At 38.2% G+C, this 24,074-nt stretch overlaps 5 protein-coding genes across 5 annotated transcripts; 3 read left to right on the top strand and 2 right to left on the bottom strand.

The window, feature by feature from the left end:
• The first annotated feature begins 2,011 nt into the window (after nt 1-2,011).
• On the top strand, nt 2,012-3,009 carry LOC112100141. The gene is made up of 2 exons (XM_024188541.1): nt 2,012-2,852; nt 2,963-3,009. Exons 1-2 carry the CDS (start codon nt 2,012-2,014, stop codon nt 3,007-3,009), a joined length of 888 nt encoding a protein of 295 aa, XP_024044309.1.
• Nucleotides 3,010-3,102: 93 nt separating this feature from the next.
• On the top strand, nt 3,103-4,125 carry LOC112100139 (pectinesterase inhibitor 10-like). Its single transcript, XM_024188535.1, has one exon. It carries the CDS (start codon nt 3,103-3,105, stop codon nt 4,123-4,125), a length of 1,023 nt encoding a protein of 340 aa, XP_024044303.1.
• Nucleotides 4,126-5,291: 1,166 nt separating this feature from the next.
• Nucleotides 5,292-6,293, bottom strand: LOC112100138. The gene has a single exon (XM_024188531.1). The coding sequence runs from the start codon at nt 6,291-6,293 to the stop codon at nt 5,292-5,294; it is 1,002 nt and encodes a 333-aa protein (XP_024044299.1).
• A 5,298-nt stretch (nt 6,294-11,591) lies between these two features.
• LOC18033045 lies at nt 11,592-12,334 on the top strand. The gene is made up of 2 exons (XM_006421682.1): nt 11,592-11,648; nt 11,756-12,334. Exons 1-2 carry the CDS (start codon nt 11,592-11,594, stop codon nt 12,332-12,334), a joined length of 636 nt encoding a protein of 211 aa, XP_006421745.1.
• Nucleotides 12,335-14,642: 2,308 nt separating this feature from the next.
• On the bottom strand, nt 14,643-17,783 carry LOC18031220 (somatic embryogenesis receptor kinase 1). The gene is made up of 4 exons (XM_006421681.2): nt 17,186-17,783; nt 16,544-16,804; nt 15,578-16,447; nt 14,643-15,404 (listed from the first exon to the last, which is right to left on the bottom strand). Exons 1-4 carry the CDS (start codon nt 17,598-17,600, stop codon nt 14,923-14,925), a joined length of 2,028 nt encoding a protein of 675 aa, XP_006421744.1. The 5' UTR covers nt 17,601-17,783; the 3' UTR covers nt 14,643-14,922.
• Between the last annotated feature and the right edge of the window lie 6,291 nt (nt 17,784-24,074).

The raw sequence follows: 24,074 nt of genomic DNA, 5'->3' as shown, positions 1-24,074 counted from the left end.
CTAAAAATACCTTAGACGCATTGCATGTCACAATTGACCGAAGGCATCGCCACGTGCCACATGATGACAAGCAATCATCATCAAACAATACGATTCTTTAAAACCAATAGTAATATAGACATAGTCTTGGTCCACTGCTTCTTCTTTTTTTAATTGAATTCTTTATATCGTCGTGTAGAATTATGTACTCGAGTTTGTATTCCTATGGTTAATTATTGTATTAACTTTGCAAGAGTATCAAACTATGCTAATTAGTTAAATATATAAACCATTATTATTCGTGCAGCGACAAGTACTGAGGTCCATAATACGTACCCAACAAGTATAGAATTAATGTGTACATTATACATGCGCTGAATCCGCTTGCACAATTATAGTGACTTAATCTAAACTAACAGAGAATACCTAAACAAATAAAAAGATAAATTTGGACCGATTTGCCTTAATAATTTTGAATGTACGCATATGTAAAATTAGAGTAGTGATAGGTGTAGAGAAACACAAGAGAAAGACGAGAGAATTTTGTCTTGTCTCTCTTTACCCACCCACTCTTTCTTTATCATTTTCTTCTTTATTTCTCTCGTCTTTCTCTCGTGCTTCTCTTCACCAAACATTTTCCGTAAAATTATTCGAGCCTCGTTTTGGGACTGCTATGATGTGGCAGCATAACAACCCTTAAATATTTTAAGTGAGAGGACCCATAATTTATGTGGTTGTTGTGCAGTGTGTATTGTTGATGCTGAAATCTGCTCGTCCTTGGACCGACCAGATTTTGTCACCAACGCTTATGTTATCGACTGTTGCTCGAACCACTGGGGTTGGAATCGCTCTCCTCTTCCTTACTAGACCTGCGTTCACCAAAAACAGATCAGAGACGCCGGTGGTTTTGCCGGCGTAAATCCTCCGATGCCTAAGTTAGCACAAGGTGTTTACGGGAAAACAATTAAATTTTGATTCAAGAGTGGTTCTAATTTGTTCGAAGTTTGTAATAAAATTGTCTGGTTTCAATTTGGCAGCGTTTTCCCTCTCTCCGATTTTTCTATCCCTTTCTTCATCGATTTCTTCTTCTTTTATAGCCGTTGTCCCCACGTTTCCGTTTGCCATTCATCCCACCTTTTTCGGGTAGTGGCAGCCCCTCACGGGACTCTAACTGTTACATTGTGGGCAAACGTGGATCTCGCGTGTCCTTCAACGGTTCTGGGAAAAGCGCAACTACCGCGATTCTGTGGGATCGTGTTTTCGCTTTTCGGGGGACGGGTACCGGCTCGGTATTTGATTCTGGTTGGTATTCGTCTCTGATCAGCTCATGTTACCCTTGTTCTGCTCGTACCATTTGGCTGAGGTGATTCATGCTGGGGTGGAAATAGTAGCATGGCCGACCTGGTGCTTTTATTTGCTTAACACCAGTCCCCCAGTTTCTGGTCTTGTGAGTGAAATGAGTCAAGAGTAAAAACTGATAGTCAAATCTTACCAATCCGGGGGCTTTTCCTCTGGTCTTCCGTCTACCGGGTTGGACCTGAGGTATCATTTTTCTTCAGGGGAGATTTTGACCTGATCATGGGCCTAAATGAGTATGTCCATTGCGTATCTAGGCTTGCATCTAGCCTGGCCTCTTATAACGATTGGTGACGTGGCATCTCCTGACTCTTCGTATTTGAAATTTGAAACGACGGGCTATCTGTCTTTGATGTACGGTGAGTGAGCTGGCGTCTCTATCACTTAAATGATTTCATTTCCCCCTTTTCGTTTCAAATCCCTAGACTTATATCTTCATCGCTTTGTTATTCATCTCTTCGTCGTTAACTCCCTCCCTCTCTGAACTTTGCTTACACTTCTCGTGTCTGGAGTATCCACTCGCTGGATTTTTTCTCTATCACGGTCGCGCCATCAGTGCCAGTTCAATCCAGGTATTGCCTTTAACTTCTCCTCTGGTTGTTGTTGATTGGGTTCTGTGTTGCCCTTTTTGTGTCCATATACTCGAGTTTTCTTTGTTTTCTTTTGAGGTTCCGATATGTCAAACCGAAAAAGAAAATTAATTGTTGATGAGGATGATGAAGAATCAGGGGATTCAGGCCTCAACGTGTCAATACCAACCAATTTCTTAGGTCCCTCCAGTAATGTAGGTCCTTCCCATGGCAGGGATACCCTTGAGTACCCACGCCCCTTGGTTGTTTTTTTCTCTCCCGAACTAGAGCTTGTAGGGAATATAGGTGGACCTGCGTCAGGATCTGGTGAAAACCACAGCTCTGGTGGGGTTGGGATCCCTGAAGGAGTTGGCGATGGTGAGGGGAGCAGTTCCGGACTGAGCGGTCCTGCTAAGAAAATGAATCTTGGCCATAGGGTGGAGGCTGATTCCTACCCTATTGATTACATAGCCTGTGCCACCACCCAAACTAACTTATTCAAGCTTAGGAACCTCTACGACATTCCTGAGAAGGTTCTCCTTGTAGTTCCTGGGAATGGTGATGTTCCTAGTCGGCCTCCACGGGGGTATGTGACAATGCACCTAGAGAGTTTCAAACTAGGAGCTTGGCTGCCCCTTCAGCGTTATTTTGCCAAAATATTGGGGGGTATGCAACTGGCCCCAGGTCAGCTACACCCGAACGGGTGGAGGGTTCTCTCGGCAATGTTTGTGTTGTGGGAGAGGTGCGGGTCGGAGGAACCTTCCCTTGTTGAAGTGAAACATCTGTATCAACTGCGGAGCAGCCCAAGGGAGGCGGGCTGGTATTACTTCATGTCCAGTTCCGCAAAGAGAAAGCCAATCACTGGTTTCCTCTCCTCGTGCAAAAATTGGAAGAACAAATTCTTCTTTGCTGAGGGAGCTTGGTGTCCAGCAGCTCGTTCGTTGGGTGGTGATATTTACCTTTTAACACATTTTGTCACCCCAGGTCGTTCATTTTTTTCCTATACTCTTTTTCGACGTGTTACTTATTGGGTTCTTTAACCTTGTCTGTTCTTTCAGAGTCGTGGGGTTTGATAAAGGGGCTTGAAGACCGACCTTTGCTTTAGGTGGAAACTGTTCTGTTGAATGCGTCTACCTGCCAAGACCTCCTGTCGCCAACAAACCTGGTCGGTTCGGGCCTAATAGACATAGCCGCTGGAATGGATAACAAGATCCTCAGCGCGATGAGCAAGAAGCGTGGTCGGGCTCCGAGTAGCTCCAGCAACCTTCCCCCTCCTCCAAAGAAAAGCAGCGTCGATCCCTCCAAGGCTCCTGTCCCTACTCTGCCCCCTCCCCCACCCCGTAAGAGTAGTGGGGAGAAAACCTCCGACAAGAGTCCTGAGGTCAGCGTGCAGTCTGAAGACCGATCTTCTCCTCTTTCATCTCGGGATCAAGGTGACTACCTGAGCTCATACCAGAAAGATTACAAAAGGTCAGTTGGGCCCAAGATGGTGAAGGACATCGAGAGCATGGACCTCTCCGAATTAGCTGCTTCTGTTCAAAGAGTCTCCTTCAGACTGGCCACAATGGTTTCGTGTTACAAGACCGGGTCCGCGCGTCATGAGAGGAAGCTTCAAGCTGATAACCAGGAGTTGAAAAAGAAAGCCGAATCTGCTGATCGGTCCAAGGAGAAGCTGGCCGAGCTGAACAAGCAGCTTACGGAGCTTGAGGAGAAAGTTGCGATTGCTGAGTCTACTTCCTCCAAGCTTGAGGGTGAGCTGGGTGATCTGAAATCCGATCTTCAGGCTACTCAAAGTGAAAGAGATACTCTGAGGACCGCCCTTGAGGGAGAGATCAAATCCCTGAGTGACCAGCTGGCTGAAGAGAAAGGTAAATCCGCTTATGTGGATGATCGGTTGGATGCTGAGTATAACTCCGGGGTTGCTTTCAGCTATAAGTTCATCATGTCTGTACTCAAGGAAGAATACCCCGAGCTCGACATGAGCAAGCTGGAATCTGGGGTGGAGAGGTATATGACTGGGGCCGGCCAGGGAGATAAGGAGCAGGATGAGCAGGAGCAGGCGGAGGTTCCTTTGAATGGGGAGCAGGAGGGTGAAGCTGGGCAGCGTGCTTTTGAAGTGGGGCAGGGGTCCATGCCTCCTCCTCCCGATGTTGCTGATCTTCCACCTCCCGAGGTAGCTGACCCTTCACCTGCTGAGGCCGTTGATCCTCCTAATCCTTAGGTCTATTTTTGTGAAGACTGTAGTTTTTCATTTGCTCTGTAAACATTTGAACGTTTATATAAAAAATTTCTTAAATGTTCTCTATTGGCTTTCTTATCTGGTTTTGCCTGTTGGTTCTTTAGTGCATCGAACAGGAATAGGCATCTGTTTGCCTTGGTAAAACTTTTCGCAAAATCGCCTGCTGGTCTTTGGTGACTGAGCAGGAGCAGACACATATTTGCCTTAGTAAAAGTCTCATAAATTTAGCTGCTGGCCCTTCGTTGTCCGAGCAGAAGTAGGCACTTTCTTGCCTTAGTAAAATTTTCATAAATTAGCTGCTGGTCTTTCGTTTGACCGAGCAGAGGCATGCACTTTCTTGCCTTCGTAGAATTTTCGTAGATTACCTGCTGGTCTTTTGGTGACCGAGCAGAAGCAGGCACTTTCTTGCCTTACTAGATTAGCTGCTGGTCTTTCGTTTGACCGAGCAGAAGCAGGCACTTACTCGCTTTAGTAGATTAGCTGCTGGTCTTTCGTTTGACCGAGCAGAAGCGGGCACTTTCTTGCCTTACTAGATTAGCTGCTGGTCTTTCGTTTGACCGAGCAGAAGCAGACACTTACTCGCTTTAGTAGATTAGCTGCTGGTCTTTCGTTTGACCGAGCAGAAGCGGACACTTTCTTGCCTTACTAGATTAACTGCTGGTCTTTCGTTTGACCGAGCAGAAGCAGGCACTTACTCGCTTTAGTAGATTAGCTGCTGGTCATTCGTTTTACCGAGCAGAAGCGGGCACTTTCTTGCCTTACTAGATTAGCTGCTAGTCTTTCGTTGACCGAGCAGAAGTAGGCACTTACTCGTTTTAGTAGATTAGCTGCTGGTCATTCGTTTTACCGAGCAGAAGCGGGCACTTTCTTGCCTTACTAGATTAGCTGCCGGTCTTTCGTTGACCGAGCAGAAGTAGGCGCTTACTTGCCTTAGTAGAATCTTCGTAAATTTAGCTGCTGGTCTTTCGTTGACCGAGCAGAAGTAGGCACTTACTTGCCTTAGTGAGATTTTTGTGGGCTTATTAGCCGGGGGATTCCATACTGAATTCATCTTTATTGAAATTTGAATGCGTTACAAAAATACAAAATATATGCATGTGCACCAAGCCACCATGCATTTGACAAATATAACTTATCAAATTAAAGATTTAGTAGAGTATTTTGCTTACCGCAACTTCCTCCAGTTTCTCAACAGGCTCTTGGCGGCCCTTTTTAGAGTCTCCTCGATTATCTAGAGAGGTAACCTGCAGCGTCTCCTTGGCCGCTGTAGCATAACAACTCCTTGTCATCCTCTGGTCGCCTTTTACTACGCCAACCACCTCATTTACTCTGTATTTCAGTGCCAAGTAATGCGTGGATACAACGCATTGGTTTATCCTCATGAATGGTCTCCCCAGTATCATCTGGTAAGGGCTTCTTTCCTCTACCACGACAAAATCCAGCATCATTGTTCTTTCAAATGGCTTTGTCCCCATAATAATTGAGAGTTCGATGATCCCCATGGGAGTTAACCGTCCCCCTCCAAATCCCTTTAAGGATATATTTGTCCGCTCCAATTTCAAGTCTGCGATCCCCATATCATCTAGAGCCGACTTAAACAGGATGTCAACCGAGCTGCCTGTGTCTACTAGTATTCGTCGCAATTCTGTACCGGCCACCATTGCCTTGATCACCAATGCATCCTCATGCGGATATAAGATACCCTCTTCATCGTCATCTGTCCACATAATGGGAACTTGCCGCACTTTTGCCTTCTTGGTTGCCGGCAAATTGAAAAGCACTTCTTTGCTAGTCAGGGCATATCTCCCATAGTTCTTCCGTACCCTGTTCGAATCCCCGGCCAATGTTGGCCCTCCTGCTATTACATGGATGGTCGGCTGTTCACGTTCCAAATTCCTCTCAACCCCTTCATCCCGTGTATATTGTGATTCCATGACAGGGGACACTCCATCTACATACTCGTCCAAGTATCGGTTCCTCACCAAATCCTCCACCTGAATCTTCAGGTCCCGACATTGGCTGATAGTGTGACCGTGAGTATCGTGGAACTTGCAGAATCTGCTCTTATCCCGTCGGTGAGTCGGTTTTGTTATTGGGGCTGGAGGGTACAGCAAGCCTCGTCCCTCGATCCTCTCATACAATTCCTCCATGGAGATCTTTAACGGAGTGTACTGTCTATACGCCAAGCTCTGGTCTATCAACTGAACTGCTCGGTTATCATGAATGTCACCTCGGGCTGGCACAGTCGCTAACTGATCTGGTCGACTGTCCTGCAATTGGTTGCATGTGATGCTCTGGGAGTGTTATGATAGGGGTGGGCGGCCATCTGCCGGAATTCTCGTTGCCGATCCGGAAATGGGGGACGCGGAGGTTGAGCCCGGTTGTGCTGGAACTGCTGTGATCTTGGAGCTATAGGGTAAGGGCGAGACCGAGCCGATATTCCGCCCATCACTGAAGATTCTCCAGCTCGTTTTCCCGACCCGCTCCCTGTCGGGGCTCTCCGTTCCTTTCGCCTCAGCTCGTCCAGCTGTTCACTTTTTATTCTTGCCGATTTCTCCTCTTCGATTTCTATATCTCGCATCGCCTGCTCATACCCCGACGAGTAATTCTGTACAAGGGGGCTTCTTAAGTTATACCACAACCGGCTGATTCTTACACCTTCTTTTAATCCCCTCAACGCCTGCGGGTGATTAAAAGCTCCCAGATCCAGCACGGCTCGGTGATATCTTTTTACAAAATCTCGAAGGGATTCATGCTCCTCATGTTTCATCCCCATCAGTTCTATCATATCGTCCTCTGGGGCCACTGCCTCTCGGAACTGCTCGGCCAACTCCTGGCACATCTGCTCATACCCTTTTATACTTCTTCGGGGCAGCTTGCGGTACCATTCTCGGGCTCGTCCCTCTAATGTCAACGGGAACACCGTGCACCTCTGAGCTGGTGTCAGCCCCTGCACACCCGTCATGTCGTTGAAACGCTCAATGTGCACCAACAGGTCACTTCGCCCGGAGTATTTGAGGTCGAGGAAGCGGAAATCTCTTGGGATTATGGTACTCATGATCTCAGTTGATAACGGAGATTCTTCATCTAGCATTATCCTCCAGCTCGGGGGCTTTCTCTTGCCCTGCATCTCCTCTATCACCTGCGCCAATCTGCGCACCTCCCCCTCCAATTCTATAGCACGATCAGGATCACGTGCAGATATCTGGTCTCGCTCCTGCTCGACGTTCTGCAACCGCTGTCTGAGCTCTCCTTCATCAACACTGGCTCCTCGGCCATTAATTCCCAGTATCCGTCCGGGGCGAGGTTGGTCTCTCCCTTCATCCACGTGTTCCCCTGGGACCCGACCAGTACTTCTATGGGGATGCACCCCATTAGGTTGATCTGGGGGCGGAGGAATTTCCTCGACTCTACGTCCCCGGATGCTGGGTTCTGCTCCAACTTCGTCTCTTCCCACGGGGGTTTCACAATCCCTTCTCCGCTCGTCCCTCAGCTCAAACAATATGGCTGTGAGAGTCTCTATTTGTTTCTCCATCCGCTCTAATCGATCTTGCATTACCCTCTCTCGGGCTTCATTTGCAATTTTCCGAAGGGTGACTGTCTCCCCCGATTCGTTATCCTCCCTCAAAGCGTCCTTCGTTGACAAATCCATGTCTAATCGTTCGATGTTTCTCCGGTAACTACTAATTCGGTGGTAGCTTTTTATCCAGCTCCCCACAGACGGCGCCAAAATGTTGATGCTGAAATATGCTCGCCCTTGGACCGACCAGATTCTGTCACCAACGTTTATGTTATCGACTGTTGCTCGAACCACTGGGGTTGGAATCGCTCTCCTCTTGCTTACTAGACCTGCGTTCACCAAAAACAGATCAGAGACGCTGGTGGTTTTGCCGGCGTAAACCCTCCGATGCCTAAGTTAGCACAAGGTGTTTACAGGAAAACAGTTAAATTTTGATTCAAGAGTGGTTCTAATTTGCTCGAAATTTGTAATAAAATTGTCTGGTTTCAATTTGGCAGCGTTTTCCCTCTCTCCGATTTTTCTATCCCTTTCTTCATCGATTTCTTCTTCTTTTATAGCCGTTGTCCCCACGTTTCCGTTTGCCATTCATCCCACCTTTTTCGGGTAGTGGCAGCCCCTCATGAGACTCTAACTGTTACATTGTGGGCAAACGTGGATCTCGCGTGTCCTTCAACGGTTCTGGGAAAAGCGCAACTACCGCGATTCTGTGGGATCGTGTTTCCACTTTTCGGGGGACGGGTACCGGCTCGGTATTTGATTCTGGTCGGTATTCGTCTCTGATCAGCTCATGTTACCCATGTTCTGCTCGTACCATTTGGCTGAGGTGATTCATGCTGGGGTGGAAATAGTAGCATGGCCGACCTGGTGCTTTTATTTGCTTAACATGTATGTTACATGAAATGTAAAATATCATTTGCCTTTTAAGTGATTGCCACAGTAAAAATATGTATGGGGCTGATGCAATCAGCCTAAATGCACACACACACGTGTATGCATGCAATCGTAAATACCATTAAAATTTAAAAAAATGAAAAAAAAAAAAGCCTGATAGTGTCGACCCATGCAGACATGTTTCTTCAAAGGATGCATTAAAAATTCTTCAGAATCTTGAGGCCACAACTCGTTTAATTAATTGATATCACACACTCCCCATTTCTCATCACTTTTTTTTTAATAATTTTCTGACTCCCATGCACGTTTCCTTTGTTATCTTTCGGCTTTCCTGGAATCCAACTGCAGCCAAAGAAAATGAAAAATAAGTTCATAGAATAGTGAAGAAAATGCTAGATACTGATCATGCTGCAGGCAAGGCCCATGACTGTATTAAAGCTTATGCAAATTTTGCTGCAAAGGGTTTGTATCATCTCTTCTGAAGAATCAGACAAATGGGGCATGTCAGTTTTGCCAGAGAGACAAGCAGACATAAAAGCATTTTCAATGGGGCTTCATTTGTTATCTCTGCGATTGGGAAGGAAACAGCTTGATCTTGATTTGGATCTGTGTTCGGCCTTTGGGGTGCACAAAGAAGTTTAATTTTATTCAAAGGTATAGCCAGCTCATTTTAGTGGAATTTCTTGCATTTAATTATTACATGACTTAATTATCACTTAATAATTCTTCAAATGCTTCCTTTACATGTTATTCTTGTCTCATTTGAATGCTTAAGTGTAATAGATAATAGAATTGAAGAGATTTGATTGATTTTGTGGAAAATTGGTGAATAATGAAAAAAAATTCTCAGATTTTTCTGGGTATATATGGTTGTACTTATCGCTGTATATGGCCGATTTTGGACAAATACAACGCATCATTCAGTTAGCATAAAAGGTTGGGAACTTGTGAAAATAACCAAAATTTTATAAACAATTTGAACAATGATAGGTATCCCAACATTTAACTTTAAATTTGAGTCTCAACTGATTTGGCTTTCACCGTTGGATAATATTTAAGTAATTTTATAAACTGTGATACATCATCTAATAGATAAGTGATATTTGACAATAGCATTCAAGTTGGAAATTCAAATATTGGGATTTATAACATTATTATTATAATTTTTAACTTTGCTAAAAAGTTTCTCATGGAAGAATTAATTATGCGTCATAGAATCAATCTATAAGACAAAGATTCCTATAACCTATATTGTGATTTATGAATTCTATCTCCAATCGGCTATTGATGTAAAACTAAATCCAAAAAATTGTGGTCTCTAATATAGGGTTGTTTGGAATTATTTTTGAGAGGTTTAAAAGTAATATTAAAAAGTTAAAAGTTAATTTCTAAAAAAACTGCCCATCTTACAATGGATTTTAAAAAGCAGTAAATGAGTAGCTTTTAAAACCATATTTTGAAAAGTTAGTCCTTACCTACTTTGTAAGATGTGATTATAACAAAAATAATTTTTTAAAAAAATTTACCAAATATCAAAATTAGCTTTTAACTTTTCAAATCACTTTTGAATCTATCAAAAGTAATTCCAAACGGGCACTTAATACAAGTTCACATATAACCTCACATATATTATAAAAATAAAAAATTATCTTCAGGAAATAAAATTGTTAAATTGAAGAAGACTACTACTACTACTACTACTACTACTACTACTATTATTATTATTATCAATTGTATTGAAATAATAAAATAAAAACATTTAGTTAGTTATAAATTATATATATATATATAAAACATTTAACTAATTTACTTCGCAGCTAATTATTTATACATCACATATAATAATAATTATTTTAAAAACTATAATATTATTAGACTGCCCTTAATCTTGAGTGATTAAAGAACTAATTAAATCTTAACTATCACACTTGTTACTCTTGGAAATAAAAGGGATAAAAATTAATTGACGATGAGCTGCCAGTACACTTCATGAGAGGTTAAGATTCTAATTCGATTATCTATTTAACTTAAATCAAAGTTAAATATTTTTTTTTTTTGGAGTTCTTGGACAGCCCGTACATAAAAGGACAGTGAACAAATTGTTCAATTTTTAAGCTTAATTTTAATATTAAATCTCAAAACCATGTATAATAACCACAAATTTGTTGCTTTGCTGCCAGAGTTAACATGGACCATTCACCATTGCTTTGCTTGTCCCTAATATATCAACATAATTTAATGCTTTGCCTTAAGAATCTCATAATTTCTTTTCAATATTTCCTTAACATAATGTCTCTCCAGCAAAGGACATCACAGCTAATTCATTGATGAATATTTGGGAAACTGTGTGATGCCTTAATGAATCATGCAAGCCCCTTTAATTATATGAATCATCTGTTGAATTTGATTTAATAATTATTAAGCTGCTATCCAGGAAACTTACTCAAGCTTGTTAATTTGTGATCAATTGAAAGATTTGCAGTCCATTTATATGAAACTAATCTTATTTTTAATCACCTGAGAAATTGGTTAAGATTTGGGAAAGTGGGGGTGGGGTTTTTGAAATAAAATCTTTTATCACTAAAATTTAAAACATCTAAGGTTAAAAGATGGAAATTGGAGGAGTATTACAGACGATGTTTATGAATTATTTTACGTTTTTACTTTTTTTTTTTTTTCTCCCCAATTTGTAAAAGCTGAAAATTGTGTGAAAACCTGATACATTGGAAAATAAAACTATGGAAACATGGAATTATTTTCTTAGATTTGTGCAATAATTTAGAATTGATTAAAAATGGTCCACCCAAACGAAACAATTGAAGTCTTTTTATTGTACTTGCATTATTATTATTATTAGCCACTTGTTATGACATGGCCTCTCTTCAATAATTATTCTCCTTAGGTTGTTAGTATATATAAGCTCCATCAGCCTAGACCAAAGGCATCAATTCATTTGACATAAGCTTGAAATTTGAAAGAAAAAGACTTTGCTTCTTCTCTCAAAATCAAATTCAATACAAAAAAATAAATAAATAAAATGGCTTGCTGGTCTGCTGAAAATGCCACAAAAGCCTACCTCAAAACCCTCAAAATGGTAAGCATCATGTAATATTTCACATCTTCATGATAATTAATATTAATATTTCACATATATGTTTCAATTTTTTTCCTGACTTGTTTTATTATGTGATCTTTGTGCAGGGCCAAAAGGCGAAGGAACCAAATGAAGCAGAGTTCATATCAGCACTAGCTGCTGGCAACAATGCACAGCTAATGGTTGTGGCATGCGCCAATGTTGCCAATGCCACAACTCTAGGCCTGGCAGCTGCTGCTCATCAAACCGGTGGCCGCGTAGTTTGCATTCTTCGCAGCGTCGAAGAGTACAAATTATCCAAAAAAATCCTGGGCCTTGATGCATCCCACGTCGAGTTTGTCATTGGTGATGCTCAAAGTCTAATGTTAAGCCACTTCAGGGAAGCAGATTTTGTGCTTATCGATTGTAACCTCGAGAACCATGAAGGTGTCCTGAGAGCAGTGCAAGCAGGGAACAAGCCAAACGGTGCTGTGGTTGTTGGCTACAATGCATTTTGCAAAGGGTCATGGCGGTCCAGCGGATCGAAATCTCAGCTGTTGCCTATAGGTGAAGGACTGCTAGTGACAAGAATAGCAGCAGCAAGTGCTAATAAGAAGAGTCACTGGATAGTTAAAGTTGATAAATGCACTGGTGAAGAGCATGTGTTCAGAGTCAGGTTTCCACAAGGGAAACAAATTCAAGCTTAGATTGATTAATTTCTACAAAAGCAAATTAATGCTCCTTTTTCTTGCTGGCTGAAAGGAGCAAATGGGGTTAGTACTACTAATTTAGATCACTGGAGGGTATTAAGATTTAAAGCCTTAATTTTGGAGTCCTAAATGTAAATAGCAAGCTATATATACACTATAATATTGTAATGAATTAAATTTTTTCAGTGATAATATGTATTGTGTTTAAGTATATGAGCAAATTGCAAAATCAAGTCAAAACAAAATATTAATGGATTGAGTTCACCCACTTCTGTTTTCCTGATGGATTGAGTTTTCTGGAGATTTTCAATATTTTATAATGCCTAGACGAGTGAGAAGACACAATCTAACTGCATAATGTTTTAATGATATTAAAACAGCTCAAAATTAAAGGACCAAGTAGATTTTACACATTACCAATTATGCAATATGTAAAATCAAATGTCAATTATTTAGCGATAAAGTTTCTGTGCAGTAAGAACTTGGAGTTAGCAGAGGTAATGTAACTGTATCAGATTTTATTCATAATTTCACATGGTTAGCACCCCTCTAAATATCTCTTAACACCCCTTTTCTTAATCAACCCCATTAAAATATTTTAAAAAATTTTAAAAATTTTTTAACCTCCATCAATGACAAAAATGCCCTTCATTAAAACTTATTGTGTAAACCTCATTCTCTAATTTTTATTATTAAACTCCATTTCAACAACGAAATTTATTTCATTTAAAAGAAAAAAAAAACAATGGGTTTTCACTCTCTCTATTATAGTTATCGGTGATAAAATTTTCACCTGAAAACTAGAGGAAAATGCAACATATTTAGTTTCTAAAATGTTAGATTTTTTTAAGAAAAAGTTATTCGACTTTTGAGTGGGGGTTTAATTAGAAATTATCCTATTATGTAATTTTAATAAAGGTTAAAATCATAAAATAATTAAAGATGTTTTAAGAGGCATTTGGAGGTGTGCCAATAGTCCCACTCTACAAGTTAATGTCCTTCAAATTGAGGACAAAACAACTAATTGATTCCTACTTAGGAAATGGCACAAACCATGGACTTATGAATCAAGTTTCTTCAAAATAGAGACTTGAGTTACAAATCTCTCAATAATTCTTAAATCTAGCATCCATGAAGCTGTATTAATTTCCTTGGCAATAATGCACAACTACTGGTTTTTGCATGTGCAAAGTACTGGCTTGCAGACGATTCTGCACCTTGACCATTGCCAAGTCCAACAAATTGTTTTATAACTTTCAACAAATTCTTTTAGGGTTCGGTTATGTTAAAACTGCTCTAAGGTGAAACACTCTTTTATGACCATACGATTAAAGTTATAATGATTTTTTTATTATTTATCACTTTACATGTATAATTATGATTCGTCCTCTACCTTAAAGTAATTTCAAGGTAACCATGGCCATTCTTTTATTCCCAACATCTCTCTTTATGGTGTGTCCGTTAAGGAAGGATTTGTGAGTATTGTGACAAACCATATACCAAAATGGAAATTTCATTCATTTGGTGGCAACAAGTCAACGTAGACGGGGGACAATAACCAAATATACAGTCCCGGCACCCTTCAGGCCCAGAACAACGTTGGGTTGGGTCTTCAAAAGCAAATTTGAGGCCGCACCTGCAGCTAGTCTGTGTAGCGCGCACCCGGCACCACTTCCGAACAATACACACAGAAGCACAATTAGCGTACTTTGGAATGATTCAACCTGACGGTGCTTTTTTCCAACCTAGTCATTTTCATAGTAATTAGGTTACAACTTGCGATTCAACTTGGTGCCCTAGCAGAGAACAGAAACACATGCCAGCTAAGAATTTAATCATTGTAATCACATCTCACAGTGAACAGTGCTTAGAATCCAAGGTATAGAAATGAATCCAGCTTAGAGACCATTGATTAGAAGCCTAATCATAAATACTTGGTGTGACAGAATGGATCACATTAGTAGAAAGATCCATTTGGATTTGTATTAAAATAATTGTGTCTCCCAATTGGCTTAGGCTCATATGCAACAAACTAAACGTGTCCATTTTACTTGTATAACAAGTGATGTGATAAAAAGGAGCCTAAATCATCTAACAGCAAACGAGGATAATAATTAATCTTTCCATCATATTGTTGCTAAATACTCCTGAGGCATTCACGTAGTCAACGCACGGAAAATGTAAAATAGTGCCAGTAGGTGCAGGTTCGTAAGATTTGCAGAGATAAACATAATGGAAGTCTACAACTACTTGAACAGTGATTAGTTTATCAAGTTAACGCACATTGATAAAAGCACAGAGAAAACCCACTTCCCTGCATAAAATATTCATCGAATATCAGTGATTACAGAGGATAATCCCCCATGAAAACCTCATCCTGAGGGTACAGAAAACTTGTGTTTCGATGGCATTAACTACAGAGCTTAGTCCTTGGCCAAAGGACAAAAGCACATAACATGTTAATACAATAAATTATAAAAGGTCCATCATTAGTGAGTAGTTAGTGCCACACTCATCCCTGGCTTGTCATTTGCCCACATGAAAACTCTTCAGGTAATGGTGCTGAGGAAGTGAAGTACGGGAAATTAGAGACAACTACTACAGTTACCAAGCTCTTGGACAATTGCTTCCATGGGTGGTCGCTCTGTAGGAGACTCATGAGTGCAAAGTGAAGCAATGCTAGCAAGTTTAGCTGCTTCGTATTCAAAGAACCTGCCATGGAGGTTTGGGTCAATAAATTCTTGGAACCTGTTTGACTCTGCTCCAAGTCGGACCAAGTTAGTGACTCTCCGCTTCCCCGAGAGGACTTGTAAAACCAGCACCCCAAAAGCATAAACATCACTTTTCTCCGTGAATCGACCAGTGGTGGTGTATTCAGGAGCTAGGTAACCCATGGCAGCACTAGCCTTCAGTGCTGAGAAGACAATGTCGTTGGTAAGGAGGTTTTGCAAGCCAGAATCTGAGAGCAATGGATTGTAGCGCTGGTCAGTGAGAACATTCTCAGCCGAAATGTTCTGGTGAACTAGAGCTGGCTTATTTGCTGTGTGCTTGTGAAGATAAGCTATACCTGCTCAGGAATAGTTGAAAAGAAGAAAATAATTAGGCCACCTGAACACAACTGAATGTAAAGGTATCATTATTATTACGAACAAAATTTAAATATATAAAATTTCCTTGCAATCAGAAGCCTTAATCGAAAAAGGAAGTCTTAAATGACAATAATTAGAAGGCTAAACTGACCTTTGGCAATTCCCTTGACAATAGAAACTCTAGTTGACCATTCAAGGACATGGCCATCACCATCCTTCAAATCAAGATAGTGAAGCAGATTTCCGTTGGGAACAAAGTCATAAACAAGGAAGCACTCGCCCCTGCCCTTGGAACAGCAAAATCCTCTTAATCTAACTATGTTCTCATGCATCAAGGAGGTCAAGATATTCAGTCCCTTCAAAAACTCTGATTCATCTGACTTGCAGCTAGTTTTACTGATGCTCTTTATTGCAACAACAGACCCATCTCTTAAAATCCCTTTGTAGGTAGCTGAAAAGTTACTCTTGCCCAACAAGTTAACCTCTGAGAAGTACTGAGTGGCAGTCTCGACCTCTTCGAGATTGAACCTAAAGCTCTGAAAGACTTCTTGGGCAAACACATTGAGGTTCCTACCATCTGCCAATGGATCCCATCCATTGCCATACTCAAGGCTGATAAGAGGAGATCCATTTTTCCGATAGACCCCCTTGGCCTGATCAGTACTAAGACGACTATCAGCAGCATTAAATGAGCTCCCAAGTTTCTGCTTTCGGCGATGATATTGAGTGAAGGCCAGGATTCCTATAGCTGACAATGCTACGACAACCACAATTATGCCGGCAACAACAGATGCTTGATGGGATTTCGATGAACTTGAACATTGAGTTTGGTTGCAAGGCAAATTCACATTTGCTGTCTCAGGGATGTTTCTTGTGGAATGAGTTGTGGCTGCTCCATACGGTTCAGGTCTACTGGGGTTGATGTTACTTGAAGCACTGCAAGTTTTCAATGCGGAAAACCCAACTCCACATAACTCCAAATTGTTTTCATACAGGAATCCCTCATTCAGTCTCTTCAAAGCTTTAACCAAAAAATTAAAGATAACAAATCAAAATGACTACTAACCAAGATAGAACTAAAAAAATAAAGAAATTTAAGTTGTAGAAACATGATTACCTGGGGGCACACTGCCGGATAGAGTGTTGTTTCGAATGTCTAGAACTTCCAGTAGAGGAGCATCGGCTAACTTTCTGGGGATTGAACCAAAGAGGTGATTGAAGCTCAAATCTAACCTCATTAACATCCCCAAATCCCCTAAATTCGCAGGGATTGCACCGGTTAGTTGATTAGATTGCAGCGCAAGAACACTGAGCTTTCTCAAAGAACCCAGCTGTGTGGGGATGCTTCCTGTTAACTGGTTATAACAAAGCTGCAACACTACAAAACATATGAAATACCCCAAGTAAGCACAGCCTGGTTTCATAGTACTAAAGACAAGAAAACAAATTAAAACTAGAAAGCAAAAAATCCAAAGCAAATTTCAATCCGTCTGCAGAAAACAAAAATGAGCAAATTAGTGCAGGAGTTAAAAAATGAGTGGTAAAATGCAGAGCATATAAATTTCTACAACTTTCACACCCAACCTGGAGATCTAACACTATCAAGTCATATTTTCTCAGTATCTAAACAGCAATATTTAAGACCGTGCAAAGACAAGAAACAAGTAACCGAGTTCAGAACTTTTTGCACGCATTCCACTTTCAACACGAGAAGTATTTAAAAAATCTGAAATAATTATTCAACAAAATCAGGACAAACCTTGCAAGCTACCCATGTAACCGATCTCAGGAGGAATATCGCCAGAAAGATTGTTCACATTCAAGTAGAGATCACTAAGCTCAGTCAAGTTAGCTATTTCTCTCGGTATCTGCCCATACAAAGAGTTGTAATGCAAGTACAACCCAGTCAAATGCTTGAGCCCAGCAATGGCTGGAGATACCTTCCCATTCAAACCCTTCCCTTGCAAAGAAATATTAGCCACCTGTCCTTTCTCATTGCATGCTATTCCTTCAAATGAACCATCACATGGGTCACCATTGATGGTCCATGAAGACAGGTACCTCTCTTCTGGGTCTAAAGCTGCTTTCATGTCCATGAGTGCCCTTAGCTCTGTATCTGCATTAGCCCAAGTGAATAATACAAGCAAAGAAAAGGGGAAAAACTTGAAACCCATGTTTCGTTTTTGTATCGAGAATGATTCCAGTTGCTGGTTCTTGCTATTGCTTTTATTTGTCTTAGTGCTGAGAAGGAGACAAAGATGCAGAGATGTCCATGCTTCTTCTCTTTTACAGTGGGAGTGTGCAAGTACTCAGCTAGCTACACGGAAAAGCTCAAAAAGAGAAGAAATTTGTTATGATTTTTGTTTTTCTTTGTTGGTACGTGTTACGAGGATTCCTGACCGTCGGATTTGATGACTTTTGTGAATCAGCGTGGGGTTTGATGGAGGCTAGATGCATGTTAGTGGGTGGTTTAGTTCAGGAGGTGGCGAAGTGGATACTGTTGTTTAAGTTTGACCATTAATAGTTTCACTCCACGTCGGCTCGTACTTCTATGAAAGTGTTTTTAATATTAAATTAAATAGGAATATAATTCTAAACTAACTTCAAAATAAGGTTTTTAATTTTTTTTAAAAAATCTTTAGATTTATAAGTAGAACTTTACTTATAATTTTAGTAAAAAATTAAAAAAATTCAATTATAAATAGTTGGAGCTATACTGTGATTTTGAGCATATAAAACTAGATTAGACCATTCATTTAAAGGATTTAGTAAATTTTTTATTAAAAATATAAAAAAATACTCTAATTATTTATTAAGCAAAACCAACCAAAACATTAGCTATAATGATTAGGAATTTAGAATGAATTCTAACTTAAGTTTTCTAACTATAATGTGGCATGTATCTATTAAATAGTAAATTTTATAATAGATAAAATTAATATTCTATCGTCTGTAAGATAAATGTTACATTAATTAAGATTTAATTATTTTGATCCCTTACGGTACTTTATTTTCGCATTCCTCGTGTTATTTTTTTATTTTTTTAATTTCTTTGACCTCTTACATTTTCGCTTCTTTACTATCCTACTAGTTGATTGATAAAATCCTACGAGTTGATTTATAAACTATTAATCAGATAAATTTAGTTTCATTCAAGTTTTAAAGGATAAAATTAAATATAAATCTTATTAATTTGTTACTTACAGCTCAGGTTGCGAGGTACTGTATTCCAACCCTAAAATGAATGGAGAAAATTGTTGTAATAATTCCCCCAAAATTTGAGGAGAAATAATCAGCCAATGAACCGTTTCAAACTTCAAATAAATCTGTTAAAGGACGCAACGGTTGCCACGTGGTCTATTTTGAATACTCCGCTGCATAAACATCGAGGCGAGATGCATAGGAAAATACTCAAAATAGGTCGAATTCAAAGGGGGGCATGATCATATGCATACAGTCTCATTCTACGCCACGGCCGATCACAGACACGTCCGTTGTAAGTTTGATGAGTTGTTTATCGGAAGCCGTTGATTTTTTGAGCAAAGGATGACTTTGGGTGGACTCGAGTGTATGTAACGGAGACAAATTTGGAACACAAAAAATATAAAAAAAAAATCAACGAGGCCTTTGAAATTGATTTTGATTAGCAAACAGTTGGACTATTTACGGCCTTTATTTTAATAAAAGCTGGGTCCAATCCAGCCCCAAGCTGCCGAGCTTGTGCTGTGTCAGGCCTGACACTGCCGACTGCCTGCCTCCACTCTACTGTCCTCGCCCTGATGTCCTTTTAGAATTCCTTTATTCTATTTTTGAATTTGTAGTTCATGTCTTCTTCCATTTTTTTTTAAAAATAATTTCAGATTAGAAACTAGTATTTCTTTTCTTTTTCGTGATCTGAGTTATTTTATTTTTTTGTTTTAAATTCTATATGGTGGAGATTGAATATTTTATATTTTAATATATTAATTACTAATTACTATGTGTATTTATTTTTTAAAAAATCAGATCGTGAAGAAAATTTTCTCCATCTTTCTAATGTTTAAATTTAATGAAGAAAGTGTTTATATATTTTCATCCAATATATATATATATATATTTTTAATTACGTGAGACTATAACTTAAGAGTAGAACTTATATTATATGAGATTATAACTCACATTTCAAAAGGAAGAATACTGTCTTCACTCAAATTGAGAAAAGAAATTAAATTCCCACAATACATTATGGGGACTCAAATCCATTACCTTTTTAGTCTAGTGGTTCCATCCAATATACTTATGATTTAAGAGATGAAATTATTGAGTCTCTAAAAAAAATCGAATCGTATCTGTGGTAAACATTTGAAAGAACGTTAAATAGCTTCACTAATACAGAAATATGCACACATTGACTATTTACAAGAATGTGAAGGAAAATAGTATACCGTTAAATTAAGAATCCTTACTAACAACAAGTGAGAATTGAAATAATTTAATTAGCATTTCAATATTGGGTGCTTCCCAAGAACTGACTATTATTATTTTCTTGAAACAAGAATGAAAACTGCTGTATACATAACTTGTTTTCTTTTTCTAAATTTTGTTACTTCTCCAATCTCAATATCTCATCAGAAGTTGAAATTAAATTAAGAAGGAAAGGAAAAGAAAGTGGTCCTTGTATTTCGCAAAGGCGGGGTACCCTTTGATCGGGACACTCAAATAGTCAAATCATATGAAAAATGGATTCACTGTTGATTTGATTCAGTTATATACAAGCAATCTAATCCATCTATATCCTTTTAGTTGATGTAATGACCTAAGTTGAATAATCAACGTATATACATTACATAGGACAAAAGAAAGATTAGTGTTACCAATGCATTGATGACTTGATGCTATTTGTCCTTTAGGGTTTGTGGATAACAAATATAAACAGAAGACAATGATGGTATCTAACATTGTAACTTGTCTTTTTTTGTTTGTATAAAATTTTGATAGCAACTTAACACAACAATGGGTAGAAAAATATACCTTATAGTGGAGGACCACTCCTTAACATTACCACATAGAGATTAATAATGAACCCATGCCATCAACTATAAGTTAAATCAACTGCTGATAATGCAATCCAAAAATTATAAAAACAAAAAAAAAAATCTCCACTAATAAACGCTGCTCAATTAAGTAAGAATGCATATAAAAATATTTGGATGGAGATGAATCTACCTCCAAATATTTATAAGAAAACTTGTCTACAAGTATTCGAAACTCGAACTATAGAGCGCAACCAGAAGACTTAAATTAATTATTCTATTGCAAAGTAGAGTTGCATAGAAGGATTAGATTCCTCTACAAAGACAAGTCTCAGCTTTGACATATGAAAAGTGCTTTCAAGATCACTTGAGAATATCTAGGGTTTCACAACTACGTGGCTGTAACTCACAACATATTTTGGCAGAAAAGAGAAGCTATCACTCCTTGTTGGTTTAAACTAAACAACGCAGATAAATTAACCAGAATCACACAAAAAGAAGTTTTAATGGAACATTTTATATGAATCCAAGAAAAAAAAATGAAACATTTTATAATTCTACTGGTGATGCTTTTTAGGTGCTTATAGATCTTGGTCCGCCAATAAGTCGGTCAGTCCTATCCATTATAGACCACGCCCCTAGCTCCCGTTGCTGCATTTTGAATATGATAGTGATCAGATTTTGTGGGGTTGTGCCAAAAATTTTAATTTGTTAGCCAACATGGTGTTACAATAAGGCTTACTATATATTAATTATCAGAATTTTTTTTTTCTATATGCAAAGTGCTTTGGAGGATCAATTCAATGCATGCTTCAACCCTTTATGAAAGCAGCTTTTTCCCAGTTACTTTGCTGAGGGACAAGGCATCTCTTCTTTGGAAAATGCCATGCATGGTGCATGACTCACTTTTCAATCACCGAGCAAAATTATATAAAAACAACTCATTATTCTAATTAGTATATATAATCCATTGCGATAATTCCTAATTGGGTCTTCGTTTGTAGTACTTACAGAAATTCGATTCACCAATCTGAACGTTTCTCTCTTTCACCAAACTATTGCAAGAAATGCAAATTTATGCATGCAATATTGTTGACTTCATTTTCTAAATAAACAATGTATAATGCTTCAGATTCCAAAGCTATTCCAAAATGTGTATTCAAATGAGATGTTGTGTGTTATGTTATTATTTTTATTATTTTTAAAGGGAGTTATGTGATTAGCATTCATTGATTGAATGATGATTTTTGAATTAATAAATTCTGTATAAGTTGAGATTACTAGATTATTCGTATGGACTCTTAGATGCTTTTTTGGTCTTTTAGGAGAGAAAAAATAATAATTTTGAATTTAAAATTTGGGTAAAAACCTATTTAGTCCCTATATTTTAAGATTAGTGTCTATTTAGTCCCCGTATTTTTAAAAATACCTCGAAATATTTCTGCCGTTAAAGTATTGATACCCCTACCATTTCTTTTTATTTTTTTGGCTTACTTTTACAATATTACCCTTTTATAATAATTTTTTTGTTTGGACATTAATAAAAATAAAATAATTAAATTACTAATTTAATCCTAAAAAAATTATATTAATTTTTAATTGTCAAAAATTGTATGCAAACTACCCAAATGGTGCTTGCAAAAAAATTAATATAAATTTTTTATTTTTTAGGATTAAATTAGTAATTTAATTATTTTTTTTATCAATGTCCAAAAAATATTATAAAAGGGTAATATTATAAAAGTAAGCCAAAATAAATAAAAAGTAACAGTATGGGTATCAATACTTTAACAGCAGGGATGTTTCGAGATATTTTAAAAAATACAAAGACTAAATTGAGTAAATAGACACTAATTTTAAAATAAACTGACTAAATGAGCTTTTATCCTTAAAATTTTATTATAAAGATCCACTGTGTTTAGTGATTATTTGATTAAATCTATCTATTGAGAAATTAGTTTCACCAATAAATCTCTTACATATACAAGAAATCTTAAGTTAAAACCTCACAATCCCCATATATATATATATAGATATATATATATATAAGGGAGAAAATTTAATAACTGTTATGCTACGCGTAAAACAGATGTTGACATGCATTATTTCTATGTACTGGGGAATGCAAGTGTTGACAGTTAGCTGGATTTACTTAAATAGTTGGAAACTGTACTGCTGGGGACGACTAACAGGGGTCAACATCGAATTGAAGAGCATCTCTTTTGTAAGGAGACAATTAAAGAAAGGCGTACAGAGGCCTATGGGTGGCTGGAATACGATCTAGCAAAAAGAAGAAGGGGGGAAAAGAAAAAAGAATTTTCATGCATGGGTGTCTGATTGGCATCATTAATAACTTTATGCTCCATGATGGGGATAGTGCCTTTATCAAATTCGAACCCAAGCAAATACATTGTGGGGTACTTTTTTTTTTAATTAAAATTAAAATTAAGTGAATGTAGTTTTTTTTTTTACTTAAGAGTAAAGAATAGACATCTCTCGAATATTTGTGAGGGTTAAAAATTTGGGTAGAACTTCATTAATATTAATGTAAGTTGGTCCCAATAATAGTTTGATTTATAAATACCAGTTATAGTCTCATGTAATATGAATTGTAGTTTGAAGAATAATCTCATGTAATAAAAAAAAAAAAAAGACTCCTTATAACTACATATCTATTTAGGTTTTTACAACTTGCATGCATGTTATAGATAATCAAGTATGTCAATTTGAGGCGAATTAGTACAAATTATACCAGTGATATAATGCGGATTATGTAGCTAAATGCATTTGACTCTGGCTTTAAACTTCCTTAAGAAGCAAAAGTACACCCAAATTTAGGATTCGTTTTGTTTCTGCTGTTTGACAGTTGTGCTGCTACGTGCAGAAATATAGTTATCAACATGTTTAAATAAACGAATTCTTGGAAGTACTAATTGATTTTTTTTTTTTTTTACGAATTGTTTATTTAAAGATACATAAGCTCGAAAATGATGCAAAACAGCTTTCATTTGACGTCTAATGGTGCTTAAACACCCATCAATTTTCATTTGATAGTTAGTTATTAGAGCTTCATTTGAAAAGCAGCTGTGAATTAGAATAATCAAGTTAATTAATCAATCTATGTAGCTAGGAAACGACTAATTGCTTCTAATAAAAAGGAGTGGAAAAAAGAAAAAAAGAAAAAGAAAAAGAGGGATATGGGTGGCTGTGGAATTTTAATTAAGGCTCCGAGTTCCTTTATAGCTTACCTTTTAAGACTCCTTTATCACAGCATTATGAATAGCTTTGCATCTTTTTGTTGGATCTTCCAATTGAAGGAAGTAATTAAAGTGGTCAAAGGCATCACTCTCAGCATGCATGCTTAATTATTAGATGCTGAACAATAACAGTAATTAACAAGCTGAGCCTAATTAGTAATAATAACTAACGAATTATGCTAAATTTAACAGTTCCATAATCTCTCAGCCGGCGCATTGTCAGCTCTTCGGATAGAAAGCTAGCTACCAAAATAGCTGTGGCTATAATATTTGAGTGAGCATCTGACTTGTAAAGAATAATTCTCTCTTTTGGTTCATCCCCAGGATGCTCAATACAGCTAGGAGGAAGCAGCTGGTAACCATAAGAGTGAGTGAGCCC

This window comes from Citrus clementina, unplaced genomic scaffold (assembly GCF_000493195.1).
Source record: "Citrus clementina cultivar Clemenules unplaced genomic scaffold, Citrus_clementina_v1.0 scaffold_9, whole genome shotgun sequence".
Lineage (NCBI taxonomy): Eukaryota > Viridiplantae > Streptophyta > Magnoliopsida > Sapindales > Rutaceae > Citrus > Citrus x clementina.
Note: the sequence above shows the minus strand (reverse complement) of the source record. Positions and strands in the feature narration are given on the sequence as shown.

What these genes read in the sequence shown, in the direction of transcription:
- LOC112100139 (XM_024188535.1), top strand. Translation starts at nt 3,103, where the DNA reads ATGGATAACAAGATCCTCAGCGCGATGAGCAAGAAGCGTGGTCGGGCT.
- LOC18031220 (XM_006421681.2), bottom strand. Translation starts at nt 17,600, where the DNA reads ATGGGTTTCAAGTTTTTCCCCTTTTCTTTGCTTGTATTATTCACTTGG. An exon ending in TTACATGGGTAGCTTGCAAG is followed by an intron (nt 16,805 to 17,185) that starts GTTTGTCCTGAT and finishes TATGTTTTGTAG; the next exon opens with TGTTGCAGCTTTGTTATAAC. An exon ending in ATCCGGCAGTGTGCCCCCAG is followed by an intron (nt 16,448 to 16,543) that starts GTAATCATGTTT and finishes TTTTGGTTAAAG; the next exon opens with CTTTGAAGAGACTGAATGAG.
- LOC18033045 (XM_006421682.1), top strand. Translation starts at nt 11,592, where the DNA reads ATGGCTTGCTGGTCTGCTGAAAATGCCACAAAAGCCTACCTCAAAACC. An exon ending in ACCTCAAAACCCTCAAAATG is followed by an intron (nt 11,649 to 11,755) that starts GTAAGCATCATG and finishes ATCTTTGTGCAG; the next exon opens with GGCCAAAAGGCGAAGGAACC.
- LOC112100138 (XM_024188531.1), bottom strand. Translation starts at nt 6,293, where the DNA reads ATGGAGGAATTGTATGAGAGGATCGAGGGACGAGGCTTGCTGTACCCT.
- LOC112100141 (XM_024188541.1), top strand. Translation starts at nt 2,012, where the DNA reads ATGTCAAACCGAAAAAGAAAATTAATTGTTGATGAGGATGATGAAGAA. An exon ending in AGCAGCTCGTTCGTTGGGTG is followed by an intron (nt 2,853 to 2,962) that starts GTGATATTTACC and finishes CTGTTCTTTCAG; the next exon opens with AGTCGTGGGGTTTGATAAAG.